Source organism: Meles meles, chromosome 3 (assembly GCF_922984935.1).
Source record: "Meles meles chromosome 3, mMelMel3.1 paternal haplotype, whole genome shotgun sequence".
In the NCBI taxonomy this organism is placed as follows: Eukaryota; Metazoa; Chordata; class Mammalia; order Carnivora; family Mustelidae; genus Meles; species Meles meles.
The window spans coordinates 84,758,576-84,774,750 of NC_060068.1; the positions used below are offsets into that span (position 1 = coordinate 84,758,576).

A 16,175-nucleotide genomic window follows, 5' to 3' on the forward strand; every position below is an offset into this window, starting at 1 on the left:
ACTTGTCATCTCTGTCTGTCAGATAAATAAATAAAATCTTTAAAAAAAAAAAAAAAGAATTTGGAGGATACCAAAGCAAAAAGCTGGATGCGTTTTTCTTCCCCTCAGAGACAGAAAGTTCTAGACTACGCATCACTACAAAAAGTCACTGGTTCTTGCATCTTTAAAACATTGTGGCTCATCCAGTGGATTCTCAGCAAATACAAATCCTCTGATTAAAGTCATGATGAAAGCAAATGGATAATTAATTATAGGAACAAGTAGCCAGACTTGTCCCCCATTGGCTCAGGTTTAAATCCAAGGTGAAACATTCTGCTTTCTCACAACCCCTGCTTTTCTCAGGGCGAGCTGGGTGTGAGTGGCTAGGATCAAATCTGGCTCAAAATTTTTTCAGTGCATAGGACAGGACCATAGGATGGGAATGCAGAAGAGCAAAGACCAAAACAGAGACTGGGGTTTAATCAAAGTGCTTTCTAACTCCGTAGTATGGCCATATGTTTCATGGTCTTGGCTTGGTAAATACTGAGGGAAAACCATGTCATCAACTCCAGTCTTCTCTCAGGTGCAGCAAAGCTCATAAATCAGCCCAGAGTTTCAAGTGAAAAGAGCTCTGTGTCTTTGCTGGCTAATGATGAAAAGGAAAGTAAAGACTTCACTTGGCCCAGGCATCCCCCAGCCAGCATGGTATGAACTCTCACCCTCCAGTATTCGAATGGTTTCCAGTCTCACACAACCTCCTGGACACTAACATCCCAAGGCAACTATTTGTGTGGTGTAGATGGGTAATTTATAGAATCTGAATTGTCCTACATTAGAATGTAATGACATCTCCACTTTTGTTAGTGTATTTATCCTACATTTTGTGAAGGGTCACAAAATAGCAAAATAATAAGTCTTTGACTTTGTTGTTTCCCTCAGACTTGACAATTTCCTATAAAAGTGAGACGAATCCACTGTTTTAGAAGGTAAGAAAACTGAAAAAGCACATCTGGGGTGGCTTTTACTCAAATTATCTGCTGATCAGAGCAAACATGAGCACCAAAGAGGGTCTGTCGTCTAATAATTAGCATAGACCCTCATCACCGTTATTACAGCACAATTAGGGTTCTCTCCATCCTCATTTTCACACCAAGTACATACACAGTATTCATGCTTTATAATACATTTTAGAGGAGAAATCTAGGAAAACTCAAAATGCTGAGTCTTCAATAGTGAAATTTACTTCATTTCAGTTTTTAAAATTCCACCCCGAGGGGTGTGGCAGCTAAGGGTATGAGCCAGCTGTGTGTAGAAGGTATTGAATCAAGTTCAAGGAAAAGGTTAAAAAAAAAAAAAAAAAAAAAAAAAAAAACTTGAGGAATACCTCTCTATTTCCCACCTTTACACTTCCAGGTGGGAAGTTCCTAAGAAATAAAGGAAATATGACCCCAAAAGAAAGCAAGTTTGCACAGAATTTTGAGGCAGTCAAGGGTATCGAAAAACAGCAGAGAGTCTGGTGAATAAAAAACTATGTACAAGGGAAAGCAGAGAAGAAAGTCAGCATGGCACAGGTTTCTTTTGGAAAGGGAAAATCGGGTCTCCCTGGAGAAGCCGCAGTGTACTGGGCATGATGAGGCAGGAATGCAGACAGCAGAGCTAGAGAGAGGCCTTCACGAAGGAGAGAGGGAATAGGAGGCATGACTCCCACAGTCTTAGAGCTACACAGCGGCAACAAAGCCTCTGTTTACCCCCCATTGCCCCAGCCAGCTTCCAGACCTGAGCTCCAACATGAATGCTGGAGTGAGTGTCTCAGAGCAAAGACTAAGTTTTAAGAACACCCACTCAATCTGTATGCAATGCACAGATGAGAGAAATAAGGAGGAGCCAACAACCTTAGCAGTGGCCAGGAAACTTATGAGTACGTCTCAGACTTGGAAACAGAGTCTTCCTCTTGAAGAGTTTGGAAATATCATCATAGTAAATGGTAGGTAGTATAGCCCATTGTAGTAGAAGTTTGTGAATAGGAGGAAACACACCCTCCTATATCTCTGTATTGTTATGTGTGTCTCCCTAATTACATCATCAGCTCCAGAGATGTTTGTTAAACTGCACTGAACTTAGCCAATTCAATATGCACTGTCCTCCCAGAGTGGCTGCTTTGGAAGTGACCATGAGCCTGCGAATACTTCTCAAGCACACTGATTGCTACCCTTCCTTTGTTCTTAGGAATACAGATGAGAGACTCAACTGGAAGAAATATTGCTTGGGGCAAAGATAGTCTTTTTGTTAAATATGTTAAAACTATAATTAAATGCAGGCATACTGGAAGAGGAAGGAAGAGATGAAAAATAATTTACTTTACTGCAGATAATGAAATAAGATTTGAATTTCTAAACCACAGCCTACTCTAACTAGATTTCCTTTTTTGATTAGGTTACTTGCTTGACTGACGAGGAAATACGGTGGACAGTATATCTCTGGGTTTTAGCAAGACGTTTAAGAAGATCTCTGAACAGTGTGATAGCAGAATGAGGTGGATTCGTAGCCACTCATAGAAATCCTGCTGCTTAGTGTCAACCTGGACGGAGGTCTGAGAAGGGATGCCTCAGGCCTCATTTATGTCCTGTGGAGGACTGACTTGGATAAAAATGGCAAAGACATGTTTGTCAAATCTGTCAGTGGCATGAAAATGGGAGGCAGAGCAAAATGTGGGATGGCAGAATTAAAACATTCATGGAAAGCTCTTGACATCAGGATGATGATGCCTAAGTTAACTCTAACAGGCTGGCATACTAAAGGGATAAATGTAAGGTCCAGTAAACCAGCGGGATAAAGCAAAGGATTGGGAGATGTGGCTTAACAACCACATTCATGGAGAAGACTCAAGGATTTTAGTTGACAGGCAAGCGGATTTATCGTAAAGCTAAAGAAGCTTAAACTTCAAGGCTCCTCACTGGCATGGTCCCCTCCCAAAACCCTGTACTTAACTGTGTACTTAAAATTTTGTTTTCTTTTTCTTAAAGTGAGCCCCTAGTTTATGTAAATTACAGCTCTCCTCAAAGCCTGCATCCCCTCCCCACTGACATTTAAATTATGGATGTTGATGGTCAAAAAGTTACTTTTAGACTTACTTAGTAGAAGATTGTATTGAAAGCTACAGAAGTCAGGTTAGAAGTCCTAACCTGGTCAGGGACCCCCGGAGTATGGTGCCCAGTATGAGTCATGACATTTTAAAGAAACTAGACTAAAACCAAACAGGCAAACTGAAGTTGTTGCCTCCTCCTCCTTGGCCCTAACCTCTAAATGCGAGACCTGAGTCCCTTGCTCTTCGAATACACTTCTCTCTCTGGATCACTTCATCTGCTTCCACGTGTCTCCAGCCCAACTCTTGGTTCCTCGAGCCCCTGACTCATGTATCTAATTGTCTGGTAACACCAAGGCACTAAAACATGCCCAAGACAACTCCTCACTTTCCCCCAAACCCATCTCATCCCTTTCCTGCCAACAGGTTTAAAGGAAAGTGACCAGACAATGTCATGAACTTTCACTCTCTTCTTTTATGAAGAACAGTGTGCAGAACTGAAAATAATCTGAAGGGAAAACAACAACTGGCAGTATTGGTGATGGGTGTCTGCAATACCTCAAGTGGAAAAGGGAGCACATTCCTTCCAAAAATAAGATAGAATGAGATAAAGAAGGAAAAACTCTCTAACAGAATGAAAACTGTCCCAGGAGATGTGATTTCACCTTCTTCAGATTTCAGGGAGGAATGGGTTGCCCAGAAGACTCTTCTATCCGTTAAGTTCTGGTTATGTAGTTAACCTCCAATGACTAAGACTCCCACAAACTGAAGCTCAAAATGTATTAGTAATTGTACTTTTCAGTCCATTTATTTTTATCTATTTTTATTTTTTAAAAATGCATCATTTGTTTTTCCTAAATGGTGTTTCTGGTTTCTCTAGAGGGATGAGCATATATCAAGAACTGGATAAAAGGAACAAAACTCAACACCAGTGACCTTTAAGGTCCCTTTGTTACGGAGTCATTCTGTACTCGAACCCTTTTGCTAAGGACACAGGGGGAAGTCGTGGCTCTAAATGGCTAGTGACCATTGGTCAATACAATCTTCTATTGAGTAAGTGATTTCCAATTGTGCAGGCTAAACCCTAGTAGCCTTGGAGGTAGGCAGATGACAAACTCCAGAGAGAAAGGGACAAAAGCCTTCATTCGTTTTGAAGCGGTTAGGATGGTACCAGCTCTGAGTGCACCCTGAGGCCCCTTCCCGCTGTGGGGAGCCAGGGCTGTCTGCCTCAGGCCCCAGCTGACATCACACCTTCTGAAAGTGGGGGTTTTAAACACTAAGTGTTTCTTTTCCCTGTTTTTTATTCTCCCCAGTGGGTGGGGAGTGAAACACTGTGAAGTCACCCAGCCAAAGTTTTCACAAAGCCTCCAGGTAAGCCAAACAAAGCCAGGAGGTTTATTCACAGCTCTCACCATTGATGACAGGTACAGAGACCTCTCTGTGAAGCCCAGGGCTAAGGAAGCTTAAATGCAGAGAGACAGATGGCCCTTTGCCACTTGGGTGGCTGAGAGGCCACCAACTCAGGAAGTTCTCAGGAAGATGGTTTCAAGTGGACATGGGGACTCCTGTGTACACATCCCTCAGCCCCTCCGTGTAGAAACCTGTGATCCACCATGGGCAGGACCCAACCCAGTATGCTGATGGCCCTAGTAGTTAGAATGTCTAAACTAAACAAAATGAAAGAGGCCTGTTGTTTTGGAAAGAGAATTTTCCCAGCCAGGATAAATTCTCAAGCAGAAATAACCAAATTAAGCACTTTAATCTGATTTTACCAAAAACCACCAATGTCATATAATATTCAACACCTCACATGTATCATCAGTGAATAAGACATGTTCATTAGAAATACTAATGACCCAGGTTCAATCCAGCTACCTTAACTATCTTTTTCTTGGGGGCATGGATGTGCCGCATTTCCCTACCTGCTTCTCTTTCTTGAGCCTTCTCTTTATTGAGCTGTTCAAGCAGCCCAAGTTCAAACATTGGGACCAGGCATTAACAGTAAGACCGGTCAGAAATAATTAGACCGGGAAAAGTAAGTACAGATACTGAAAGACATCAGGGCAGTTGAATCCTACCAAAAGACTAAGAGTACTTAGAGTACTCTTTCTTAAGTACTTAAGAGTACTAAGAGTACTTTGGAGTACTCTTTCAGAAAACAGGACACCTGGGTTTTCTTCTGGGCTCTATCATTTCAAGTTTCTCCATTATTTTTGCCATCTCTAAACTACTGACTATTCCAATCCCCTCCACCTCCATCTTCCAGCACATTAAGAATGGTTCCAATTCATTATAGATGGGTGCCCCGAATTTTTTCGGTGATGAGTCAGTAGGACTACAGTATGTTGGATCATGCAGTTTTGCTTATTTCAAGGGAGGTGTGACATTCTCTCCCCTTCTCCTAGCCCCAATCCCAGGCTTTCAAAGTGGAGCCTCAGGCTACAACTGTAACCAAGCAACTGGAAAGAGCTTAGCTATTTCCAGACAGGAGCCCACCTCTTGATCGGTGAAAATCTCTATGAAGTTCTGGAAGGAGAAAGAACCGGACTGGAGAATGAGCTCTCCGGTATTTTCAAAGCACTGCCCGGTCAGCACGAGCAGCTTGTGTCGGGCAGCATCCGTGATCATCAGGCGCACCTGAAACAAAGCACAGGGAGCTGGACATGAGCCACAGGCAACACCGCCCGCCATCCCACTCGCAGGACAGGGCTGGCTCTTGTAGGGCTTGACATCCCTCACCAGCCAAACTCATGCATTTCCCCTGGGGCGGGGGACAGAGCCAACAACTGTGGTCATCTGGTCAACAGGCCCATGAGTGCCACCTTCCATGTTCGAGACGACCAAACCAGTAGTGGTGATTGACTTTCTCCCCACTAGTTTCCTTGTCTTTCACACAGAAGTCTCCACAGCTGTGTCTGCTAGCAGTGTACCGTCTGTGAGACTTAGGGATGTCTCACAGGCTGAGTCACCAAGTACAGCCCAGCCTCCCTGACTGCTGCCTCAGGAAGCATAGATTTCCAGTGACAGTCCCAGTGAGCCCCTCCCTTACAGGACCCCTTTCCTTCCAAGCCATCCAGCAAACGCTCAGCTCCAAATGCCCATCTCCAATAGGATCAGCAAGGTGCCTGACACTGAACAGAAACAAAAGGCTGCCCCAAATGGGAATCTTTTTTTTTTCTTTTTTTCCCCCAAATGGGAATCTTTTAAATAGAATTGTAAATGGTTTGCACGAAAGAACTCTCTGTTCTTTAAAGTGGCAGGAAGCCAGCCTGTCCTTCAGCAGAAACGCCGCTCCAAGCACCAAGGTATTCGTTCTGAGCACAGTTCAGTTCAGCACAAATTCACTGCCAGGCATCATGCTAGACACCAAGGGAGGGATACAAAAGTAAACAGGACATGACGCGTGGCCCCCAAGAATCCCAAGTTCTAATCAAGGAAACACATAAGACCCACGTAATCGTTCCAGCCCCATCTGCTCCACAAGCAAGCCTGGATTCCTTGAAGAAATTCCTTATTTTTCCTTTTCCATCTCAAGTTGCCTTTACTTCCTAATTCTGTTAATCACAGAGAGACTGCTAGCCCACCATTTGCCTCAGCCTCATGCCTTCATGGACTGTCAAAGAGGTCCTGCTGATCTGGAGCAGATGGAAGTGCCAAAAAGTGGAAGCACCCAGTGTCCATCAGCTGATGACTGGATAAACTGAGGGACATCCCCACAATAGAATAGCATTCAATAGTAAAGAAGGAACAAAGTACTGATACATGCTACAACGTGGGTGACTCCTGAAAACATTAGGCTGAGTGAAATAAGCCAAACACAAAAGCCACCTAGTATAGGATTCCATTATCCAAAATACTCCAAAGAGGCAAATCCACAGAGGCAAAAAGTAGATTACAAGTTTCCAGCAGCTGGGAGGAATGGGGAGCGTTGGCTAACCGAGTGGGGGTTTTCAAGGGGTGGTGGACATATTTTGGAACAGTGATGATAGGCACACAACTTGGTGCATATACTAAAAACCCATGAATTACACACTTTAAAAGATGGATTTTATGGTATATGAATTGTATCTCAATTTTCAAAAAGAAGCTCAAAGCGTGGGCAGAGGAGATGTTGTAGATAATAAAGTCCCCCCCCCCCAATCCCCCAGGGACTGTGGCATCCTTAATGTCCAAGCAGCACCCGGTTTCAAAATTGCTAACCTGTCATAAAAGAAGAGGAAAAGGGAGCTGCAGCAATTCCTTCTGCCTGGGGGGGCCAGGGACTCTTGGCTTCAGCCAAGCTCTTCTCTAACTATAGTCTCAGAAATACCCAGTTATTGTTTTTTGGCAATAATTTCAAATGACGGTAATAATAATATTAATAAGAACAACCAACACTTATATTTCAGTGCTTACACGCCATGCTCTGTTTTAAGCATCTAAGGCTTCTAATCACATCATAACACTGTTGTGATCTCCATTTCACAGAGGTAGGAACTGAGACAAAAAGGCAATAAATAATTTACCCCAGGCCACCAGCTTAAAAGTGGCAGAATCCAGGGAGTCTGGCACCCAAGGCCATGCTCCTGATCGCCAGGCTATCCTGCCCTTTGGTGGCGATTATAGGGGGTAAGCAGAATAGCTTTGGAGGGAGCTTGCCTCAAAGATACCATTTTCTCCAAATCTGTGTCCTAAATGTCCTGGCCTGAGAACTTGCAGTCTATTCCCCCTGCTACCTCCCAGCCAGACACCACCCAGCACCACACCCTCCATAAACACCCAAGATTTCATATCCCCTTGCCTCTATAGAATACTCCAGTTCCGCCTTGCATCTTCCACTTTGTTGTTATGGGGAGGGGCAGTCTGGGGTGGTCCTGAGGTAGAGAACCGGCCACTGACTGGGGGGGGTAAGGAAGCGACCCTGGATGCAGAACTTCTCTCTCCATGTCCTTCTCCAGCCCCTCCCGCCCCTGCCCTTCCAGTCAGGTGGGCTCCGTCCACCAGGTGCCACTCCGCCCAAGTCTCCCACCTAAGTCTCTGCGGGGCCACATGCTTACCTCAGTGCTGACGGCTTCATCTGAGGGGTTGATCAGGACCACAGTTTCTAAAACGTCACTTCGGTGATGAAGGATCTTTTGTCCTGTGGACACAAAAACACAGACAAAAAAGGGAGACCTTTAGCTTTTCCCGGTTAAAACTGCCCAGCGGGCTTCAGGGACAGCAGAGCAACCGCTGCTCCGTGGGCACACAGCACGGGGATTCTCCACGCTATCTTGGGCAGCGCAATAGGTGTGACTAAACAAGAGCGCAGACCCCGCAGGTTCCTCCCAGAGCTGGGTCCGGCTGTCTGGGGCTCCTCATGCTCTCACAGTCCTCGAATTTGCAGGGTTGCTCGCCAGGCTGCCTCTCTGCGCGTTAATGGCGGGTTTTCATCTGAGACAAGGGGTGGATGCCAGGAAAACTCAACGGGGCTCTTGACATTTCCTTTCTCATGGTAATTGGGGATGTTTCCCCGCATCAGCCTTTCTTCTGGTGAGAATGGTGCTGAGATTAATTAGGAGCCTGATTGTGAAATGAATGACATCCAGAAACCCTGGCTAACAATTACCCAACCACCAGAATGGCTGTCTGAGGCGGGCTTACAGTCTGTTGGAGTATCCGTTAATTAATTCACTTGCCCAGAGAAAAGTGGAGAAACTGTGAGCAAATGAAGAGTGGAGAACAACTCTCCCGCTGGACAGAATGGCCAAATTGCTTGTAAAGACAAGCAAAGTCGATGCAGAAAAACAAAGCAAGGTGTTGTGGGGGCAAAGGAGCGTGTCTAAGGAGGGCTGCAGTCCTTTGGCTCCACGTCCCAGATTTCCCATACCTTCAAGTACAACCTTTTAGGGGGATGTGATGAAGTGGACCGAGGCCTATGGATGACTTTCTGCATAAACGCCCCTTCCTTGGACAATTAGACAAAGAATGACTGGGTGTGTGAGGGGCCGGTTAAAGCAATATACGCTCTACCGGTTCATGAGGAAAAGAGGAGGGCTGTGCCCCCAGACACACGGAGGGGAGACACGTGGTCAGAGGGGACAAGAACAAGTCTGCTGCTCAGAATACGGGGAAACTTGGGCAACGAGACAAAATGGAACAGAATCTGAGGGAGATAAACTCCAAAAGAAAGGAATACCAGAGGGCAGAATGACCTTTCCAGGAAAATAGCTGGCCAATCGTTCAAAAAGCTAAAATAGAACTACTAGATGGCCTAGCAATTCCACTCCTCGGTAGACTGAAAGCAGGGACTTGACCAGATACTTGTACGCCAGTGTCTGCTGCAGCATGATTACAACAGCTGAACAGTGGAGACAACCTGAATGTCGCCTGTGGATGACTGGATAGACAAAGTAGAATATAGCCATCCAGTGAAATACTCCTCGGGCACAGAAAGGAATGGAGTTCTGATACGTGCAAAAACACGCATGAACCTTGAGAAAAGGAGGCTGAATGAAAGAAGCCTACACAAAAGAACACGTACTGTATGATCCCACTGACATAAAATATCTAGAATAGGCTAATTCATAGAGTCAGAGAGCAGATGAGAGGTTATCTAATAAGGCCAAGGCAGAGGGGCTGGGGAGTTACTACTTACGGGGCACAGACTTTCTGTTTGGGGTGAAGGAAAAGTTATGGAAATAGAGGTCATGTTGTATAACATTATGAATGCAACTAGTGCAAATGACCTGTACATTGAAAAATGGTTAATATGGCAAATTTTGTGTTTATATATATTTTGCCAGAATTTAAACAAGATAAACAGTACAGCGTATCCAAAAACTGTTGAACAGTACACTCTCAATTTATGAACTGTACGATATGTGAATTGTATCTCAAGAACCAGTCTAGGGGACAGAGGGCTTTTCCCCTTTATATCAGGAAGGACCAGAATTACCTCAGAAACAATATGCTGAAATACTACCACCCCGTCATCAAACCCATTCTCCTCCGTCGTCTGATCTTTCCCCAAAAGCTAATATTTACCCTACATCAGAAATGCAAGAAGCCCACACTAAACCCTAGTGATGTGAGGCACCGTTCTGAGCACCTCACCAGCATGAAGTCATTGAATCACCTAAAGAGCTCTGTGACAGAGGTACTGTGATGTCCCCTCTTACTGTGGAGGACAGTGAAGTCTGCAAAAGGGAACTAACTAGCTCAAGGTCACACAACCAGGGGGTGTTCGAGTCAGGACTTGAAAACCTTGCACACCTGGCCCCACAGCCCCTAGCTACACTCCTCTGCAGGGCTAGTCTCTGGGACTAGGGTTTGGAAAAACAGGCATGGCAGATGATGGATGCCAAGGGAGAGCTAGGAAAAAATCCAAAGGAATACAGTGGGGGTGTGCTCAAAGAAGCAAGAATCCAAAAAGAATTACAAAATATTGGCCAAAAGCAAAAGAAAAGTCAAAGATGGTACAAAACCCACACAGAAGAGGGTGAAATTAAGAGAAGGTATGTGATACTTTACTCCAAATGCCTGAAAATGAAGAAACACCAAAACAGAGCAATGTCCCCCAGCTTGAGCCAACGAAGGACTGAGCTTCCAGAAAAACAATTCAACTAAGCCATGAGGAAGAACGTTTATTTATTAGGAATACCAAAATCTAAACTTTTCCTGGGCATCATTTTTTGGCACGGCTGATTTTGCTTTTGACAACCATATGCGTTTAAAGCTAAAGCGAAGGAACATCAAACTGAGTAAGTAAATGATAAAATGACCATCAGAAAACCCAGGAAACCATCCCCTTTCTAGGTCCTTTCATCAGTGGCCTCCTTGAAATGAAGACTTTGTTCGGGAGGTTCGATAGCTCTAAGTTGACATGAAATGAAGCAAAAGCTTAAGCCAAGGAGAAATGATCATTTCCTCAATCGTACTTTGGACATGACTGTTTTCAGCACACAAAGCCTCAGGGAGCACACTGGCGAGGTACGACTGTAGCGCCAGCTCTATGCTGTAGGAACCCACAAAAGTAGACGTGAGCCAGGTAGGCACAAGCGGTTCCCTCCCCAAGAGACGGTAAAGGAGTCAGAGCCCCTTCCTTCCCTACGTGATCGACACGGCGTCCAACCCTGCTCACCCCAGCTTCCAAATGCACTTCTAACAGCCAGCCCCAGGCAGCCCGAGCTCTGCCACCCCAAGCAGGCCCTTCCCCAGACACGTCGTAAGTAAGGACACTGCTGCCCAGGCACTCCCTGTCAGGGGGGCTTCTTACCATCCACGAGAAGCTCCCTTCCTCTTTGGCTTCATCGCTTGCAGACACGACAAATGCCATGTGACCGCTGCCGTTTACCTCTCCTCCCTCCAAGTCAATTTTCAGACCTGTTCGTTCAGGAATTCAACTAACGAATGTTCTTTCTGTCCATCTTTGGAAACACTGAGAGCAGTGACACAGACGTGCACCATGATGCCATGGCTGCTTCTTCAACAAAAGCCTTTTTATAGGATTGGATTTAAATGAAGGAGGGGATTTAAAGAGAGAGAGAAGCTTCAAGCTCTTGTCACAGCCGGGCTGCTGTGACAAGATTCTTTCCCTGGACGATGTAACTAGGGGCTGGGTCGTCCTGGCATCTGGCAAGCGCGGGGGCTGCCCGAGGGGCTGGAACCCCGCGCCCCCACCCCGGCATCCCGGTGGAATGCCAGCTCTCCCGGCGGCAGGCGGTTCTGGGCTCTGGCGGCTAGGACGCTAGCAAAGTTGCATGTTTGGGGAATGTTTCACACTGGGAAACAGGCCAGACATTCTGAAGGGGAGGCCACTGCCCTCGCCTGCAAAGGTCTCATTCAGTTGCTTCAGAAAAGAAGTTCCCAGGAAATAAAGACAACCCAGTTGCAGCCTTTCTCTCTCCCATTATAGTCTGCATTCTCCAGAAAGGGCTCACAGCGGAACCATTAGGGAGCCCCGATGAATAGGTAACTCCGCTCAGCATTGGTCGGAGTGAAGCAAAAGCAGGGGCTTGAGATGGAATGATTGTGTCACTCATTGCTTTGATAAGTCTTTTGAAGGCTTCTCCACAAAACTCAGTGTAATTGTGAAGGCTCCGTCCTGGGGTGAGTGGGGCAGGGACTTGTTGTGTGACAAAAAAGAAGTCTGTTCCACCTTAGAATCAAAAGAGGATGGTCTGGAGGGACCCCTGAAGCAGTAGGGTCCTTGCAGACAATGAGACTTCTGTCTGTGTGCTCCCAAAAGCTATCTTTGAGACCCAAACAAGCCTGTATTTTTCAGTTACTGCTGGGACTTTTTTTTTTTTCCCCAGTTATTCCATGTCTCACAGATTATTTCAATCTATGTGTCTTTCAGGATCAGGCTGTCTGAGGGGTTGAGGGGTTGATGGTCTACTCTAATGCAGGTTAACTCTGAAATCTCCGAAAGGAAAATGTTATTTTCTAGATATAATTCGTCGGATGCTTATGGGGTCTCTTCTCCACAGAGTTGAATATCTCATCTAAACACACACACGTATGTGCACGCACAGAGGCTTTTTGCTAGTTTCTGAAGAGGCTGACATGACTGAATTCAATGACACCCACTACCGGGGCACCGCCATCACCAATCCCCATAAAATTCAGAACCTTGGCTCCCGCCCACAGCCGACGCTCCTCTCCTGCACGTATCCCACCCATTGGTGCCAGAACACAGTGGCGTAGCAGGTGACACCATCACGGCTGGGGCCAGAGAAAGATCCCCAACAGCCTCAACCCAGACAGGCAGCTGCTTAACGAAACAGCCCAGCCCGAGGGAGAGAATGCCGGAGTCAGAGTCTGAAAAGCACAAAGAGGTGGGGGAAGCCCTTGATGAAAACACTGATGACCCCCCGGAAGAGGCAGTCACTTGGTATGTCTTGAGAATGAGCACTTCATTTCCTTTTCCATGGTTGATCACAATCCAGAACTTGACTTCCATAACTTCCTTTTCCTGAAAAGTGAACATTTTTTCATCCACCCGCTCCTCCTGCCGCTTCCCCAGGTAAAAGCCGGAATGGATTCTTTATGGACACAGAATTCGATACTGTGATTCAGCCCCATAAAAACTTCCAACGTGAAGAAGCAAAAACTTAGGGTTAAAGAAGACTGTAGAATTAGGGAAAGCTTGGGGTAAAGGACTGGGATGATTTAGCTAAAAGTAAGGGCTGGGAGATCAAGAAAAGGCCACAAGCACAAAAGTCTTGATGTTAAACTCTGTTTCTGTTGGAGGGAGAAAAGAAAGGAGGAAAGGGGGGAAGCAGGGAGGGAGTGAGGAAAGAGAAATAAAAGCCATGAGTTCTCCAACTCTACCTCCTTGCCCAAGTGGATTTTCCGAAAAGGAAAACCTCTTGCTTCCAACCTCCACATCCAACAAACAACCTCCAGGGTAAAGTTTAGCTGAATGGACAAAATCAAGAAGTGAAAGGTACTCAGTGCGGGAACTAAAAAATTATTTACCAGCAGGTCTGCCTGTAGCTTTTAATAACGGCTTTTCATTTGGAAGAATATCCAGACCCCCTTTCTGCAGGAATCCACGTAATAACACAAAGCAAATATGCTAAGAGATGGGGAAAGTTTTGGAGAGAAAGAGCTGGTGTGGAGGGAGAGGAGATGCCTGCAGCAGCAAAGTTCTTATGAATCTTCTTTCCTTCTCTGTCCCTCACAACTAACCCTGGCCTCTACGGGCCTGGTAGGAAGACAGCTCTGGGGCTCTCCCTTCCCAGAGAGAGACAGAGGAAGAGCAAGTCAGGAAGCCTCCAAGCAGTGGAGAGGTCGGTTCCCAGCAGCCTCTCTTGGTTCTCCCTGTGTTCCTTTTTTTTTTCTTAATTTTTAAAGATTTTATTTATTTATTTGACAGAGAGAGAGATCACAAGTAGGCAGAGAGGCAGGCGGGGGGGGGGGGGGGGGAAGCAGGCTCCCTTCTGAGCAGAGAGCCCGATGCGGGGCTCCATCCCAGGACCCTGAGATCATGACCTGAGCCGAAGGCAGAGGCCCAACCCACTGAGCCACCCAGGCACCCCATCCCTGAGTTCCTTCTATCCCACCTCATCATTTCTAAGCAAGAAGAACAGGAAGAGAGAGACAAAGGGGGGTGCACATGTGGTCACAGAGCTTCTTCAAGGCCACAGGCAGCAATGTCTTTCCCAGATGTCCCAGCATAGGGCTCAAGGGCGGGTGCAGGAGGGCACAGGGCCCGACCTACCAGAAGCCTCCCCCTTGTTGCCTGGAATGAGAAAGAAATCCCTTCAGACACGAGGGAGAACATGCCCACGAGGCAGGCTAGACAGCTCAGCTCCCCCCTCCTGCCACGGAGGTGCCCTCAGAGAAACGGAGGTGCTGGGAGGCTCGGGACCTCCTGATTGCACAATCCCACAGTGTCAGTACAGAGCCCAGAAAGCCAGCCATCACAAGGAGCCTACCCAGCTTCCCTCCTTGGGAAGCCCAACTCCTAGCGCTGGAAGGAGTCTGATTTCCCAGACGCCCTTACACCTCAAAAATCAACTCGCTCATCTTTCACTTCCGTCAGCTCACGTAGCTCTGAGCCTCGTCCACCTTCCCGACCCACTGGATCTAAAAGAAAGGTTTTCAAGTTGTGATGCTAAGCCTCCCCATTGTAAGAGGTGAGCATGTAGCCTGGGGGAGCCATGGGGCAGCCGGTGCCGCTGACTCCCCTGCCCCTGGGCAGGCACGCCTGCCTCCCACTCATGCCCAGAGACTCACTCCCTCTTTGTCTCTGCAGTACAATTAGAGCCCAGTTCTCTCCAACCTTTCCCTGATTTTCCGGGAAATGGCGTTTCTTTTCTGTTGGGAATAAGCTTGTTTGTTTTCTGCTTTTCTTTCCTCTGTGATGTGTGCTCCCGCCTATCGCGTTGCTCTCCAAATGGTCAGTGTCTGTTTTTTTAAGAGAGCAAGAACATGAATCCCATTATAAACAAATTCAGGAGACTTCATATATAACTTTTTTTAATTTAAGTAAGTTGATCATTGCTTGGGAATGAGACTGCTTTTTAAAGATTTTACCTTTGACGTCTTTTGTGTAGCACAGAATTATTACAGAATCTGAGTCTACACCGATTTTTCTCTACATTTCCGGAACTTAACTTTTTTCTTTCTTGTTGACATTTGGTTTAGTTTTTCATGTGTTTGCCAGTCCTTCCACCCCATCCTTCTCTTAGGTTCTGTGCTGTCTTCTACTCTACGTTTCCCTGACCGTTAGACACCCAAATAAGCAAATAACTAAAACAGCCCGGACGCCAACTTCCTCCTCGTCCTAACTGTGTTCTCTGCATGCAGGTGCAGACTGAGCCTTGGCCACAGGCAGGCAGACTTGCTCCTAGTGGCAGAGGAAGGCTCATCTTGCGTTGTACATCCCCTCCTGTTCCAACGGCTGGGGGACTGCTCACACTGGGCACAGACCTGGTTGGGGAATGGGACACCAGGCAGCAACAGGTCTCGTCCCTCTTGCAGGGTTCGCATCGTACCCTCTTTCTCAATCTTCTCTACGGGGCTGTTCTCCCTAATCCCATTCTCCTCCGGTTTCCTCTTCCCTCTACTCTCTCCCCCTTTTTGAAAGGCCTCAAGGCAGAGGACTGAGAATCCAGGCTACCAAGGGTTAGAAGTGGGAAACTGTGGAAGAAATAAGTTTGTTTCTTTTTTTCTTTTTCTCTATTTTAGCCCCCAGCTGAAAGAAGTAGAAAGAAATACCATGGATGGTGTTGATGAAGGTCTGGCTCCCTGGAGAACACCTAAGGAGAAACAGCAACACCAATGTGGGCCCGCACTAGGGGCAAGAAGACAACCTGAAAGTTGTTTCTTCAACAAGGTATGGATTTTAGAAGGCTAATGATGGATGGAGAGGAAAGGCATACCTAGCAAAGGGCTATGTATGACCTGTCAGGGGAGCCAACACCAGCTGCCATCAAAACACAGATCCACATCTGTCTAGTACTTCACCATTTACAGAGCACCCTCCTCTGGGTTTGTGCACTGAAACATTGATGATGATGGTATTCTAAGTCTATGAACAGGGTCTTCTGGGCCCCAGCAAAGCAGGAGGTCCCAGTGCCCTGTTCCCTCAACAAAACGTGCTGCAAAGACAAATACTTAGGCTCATCATGCATAAGAAAGACAC

General features: G+C 46.4%; 1 protein-coding gene across 3 annotated transcripts in view; it reads right to left on the reverse strand.

Moving 5' to 3' along the window:
- The window catches only part of MAP1B (microtubule associated protein 1B), a 96,845-nt gene that overhangs the window by 16,681 nt on the left and 63,989 nt on the right, over window positions 1-16,175 (reverse strand). For 2 of the 3 annotated variants that reach the window (XM_045999341.1, XM_045999340.1), the window contains 2 exons: window positions 8,098-8,180; window positions 5,558-5,698 (listed from right to left, as the gene is read on the reverse strand). In XM_045999341.1, coding sequence (XP_045855297.1) covers window positions 5,558-5,698; window positions 8,098-8,180 — 224 coding nt within the window. Of the gene's footprint in view, window positions 1-5,557; window positions 5,699-8,097; window positions 8,181-11,297; window positions 11,455-16,175 lie in introns of those variants that run through there. The other variant, XM_045999342.1, reaches the window with a different exon arrangement.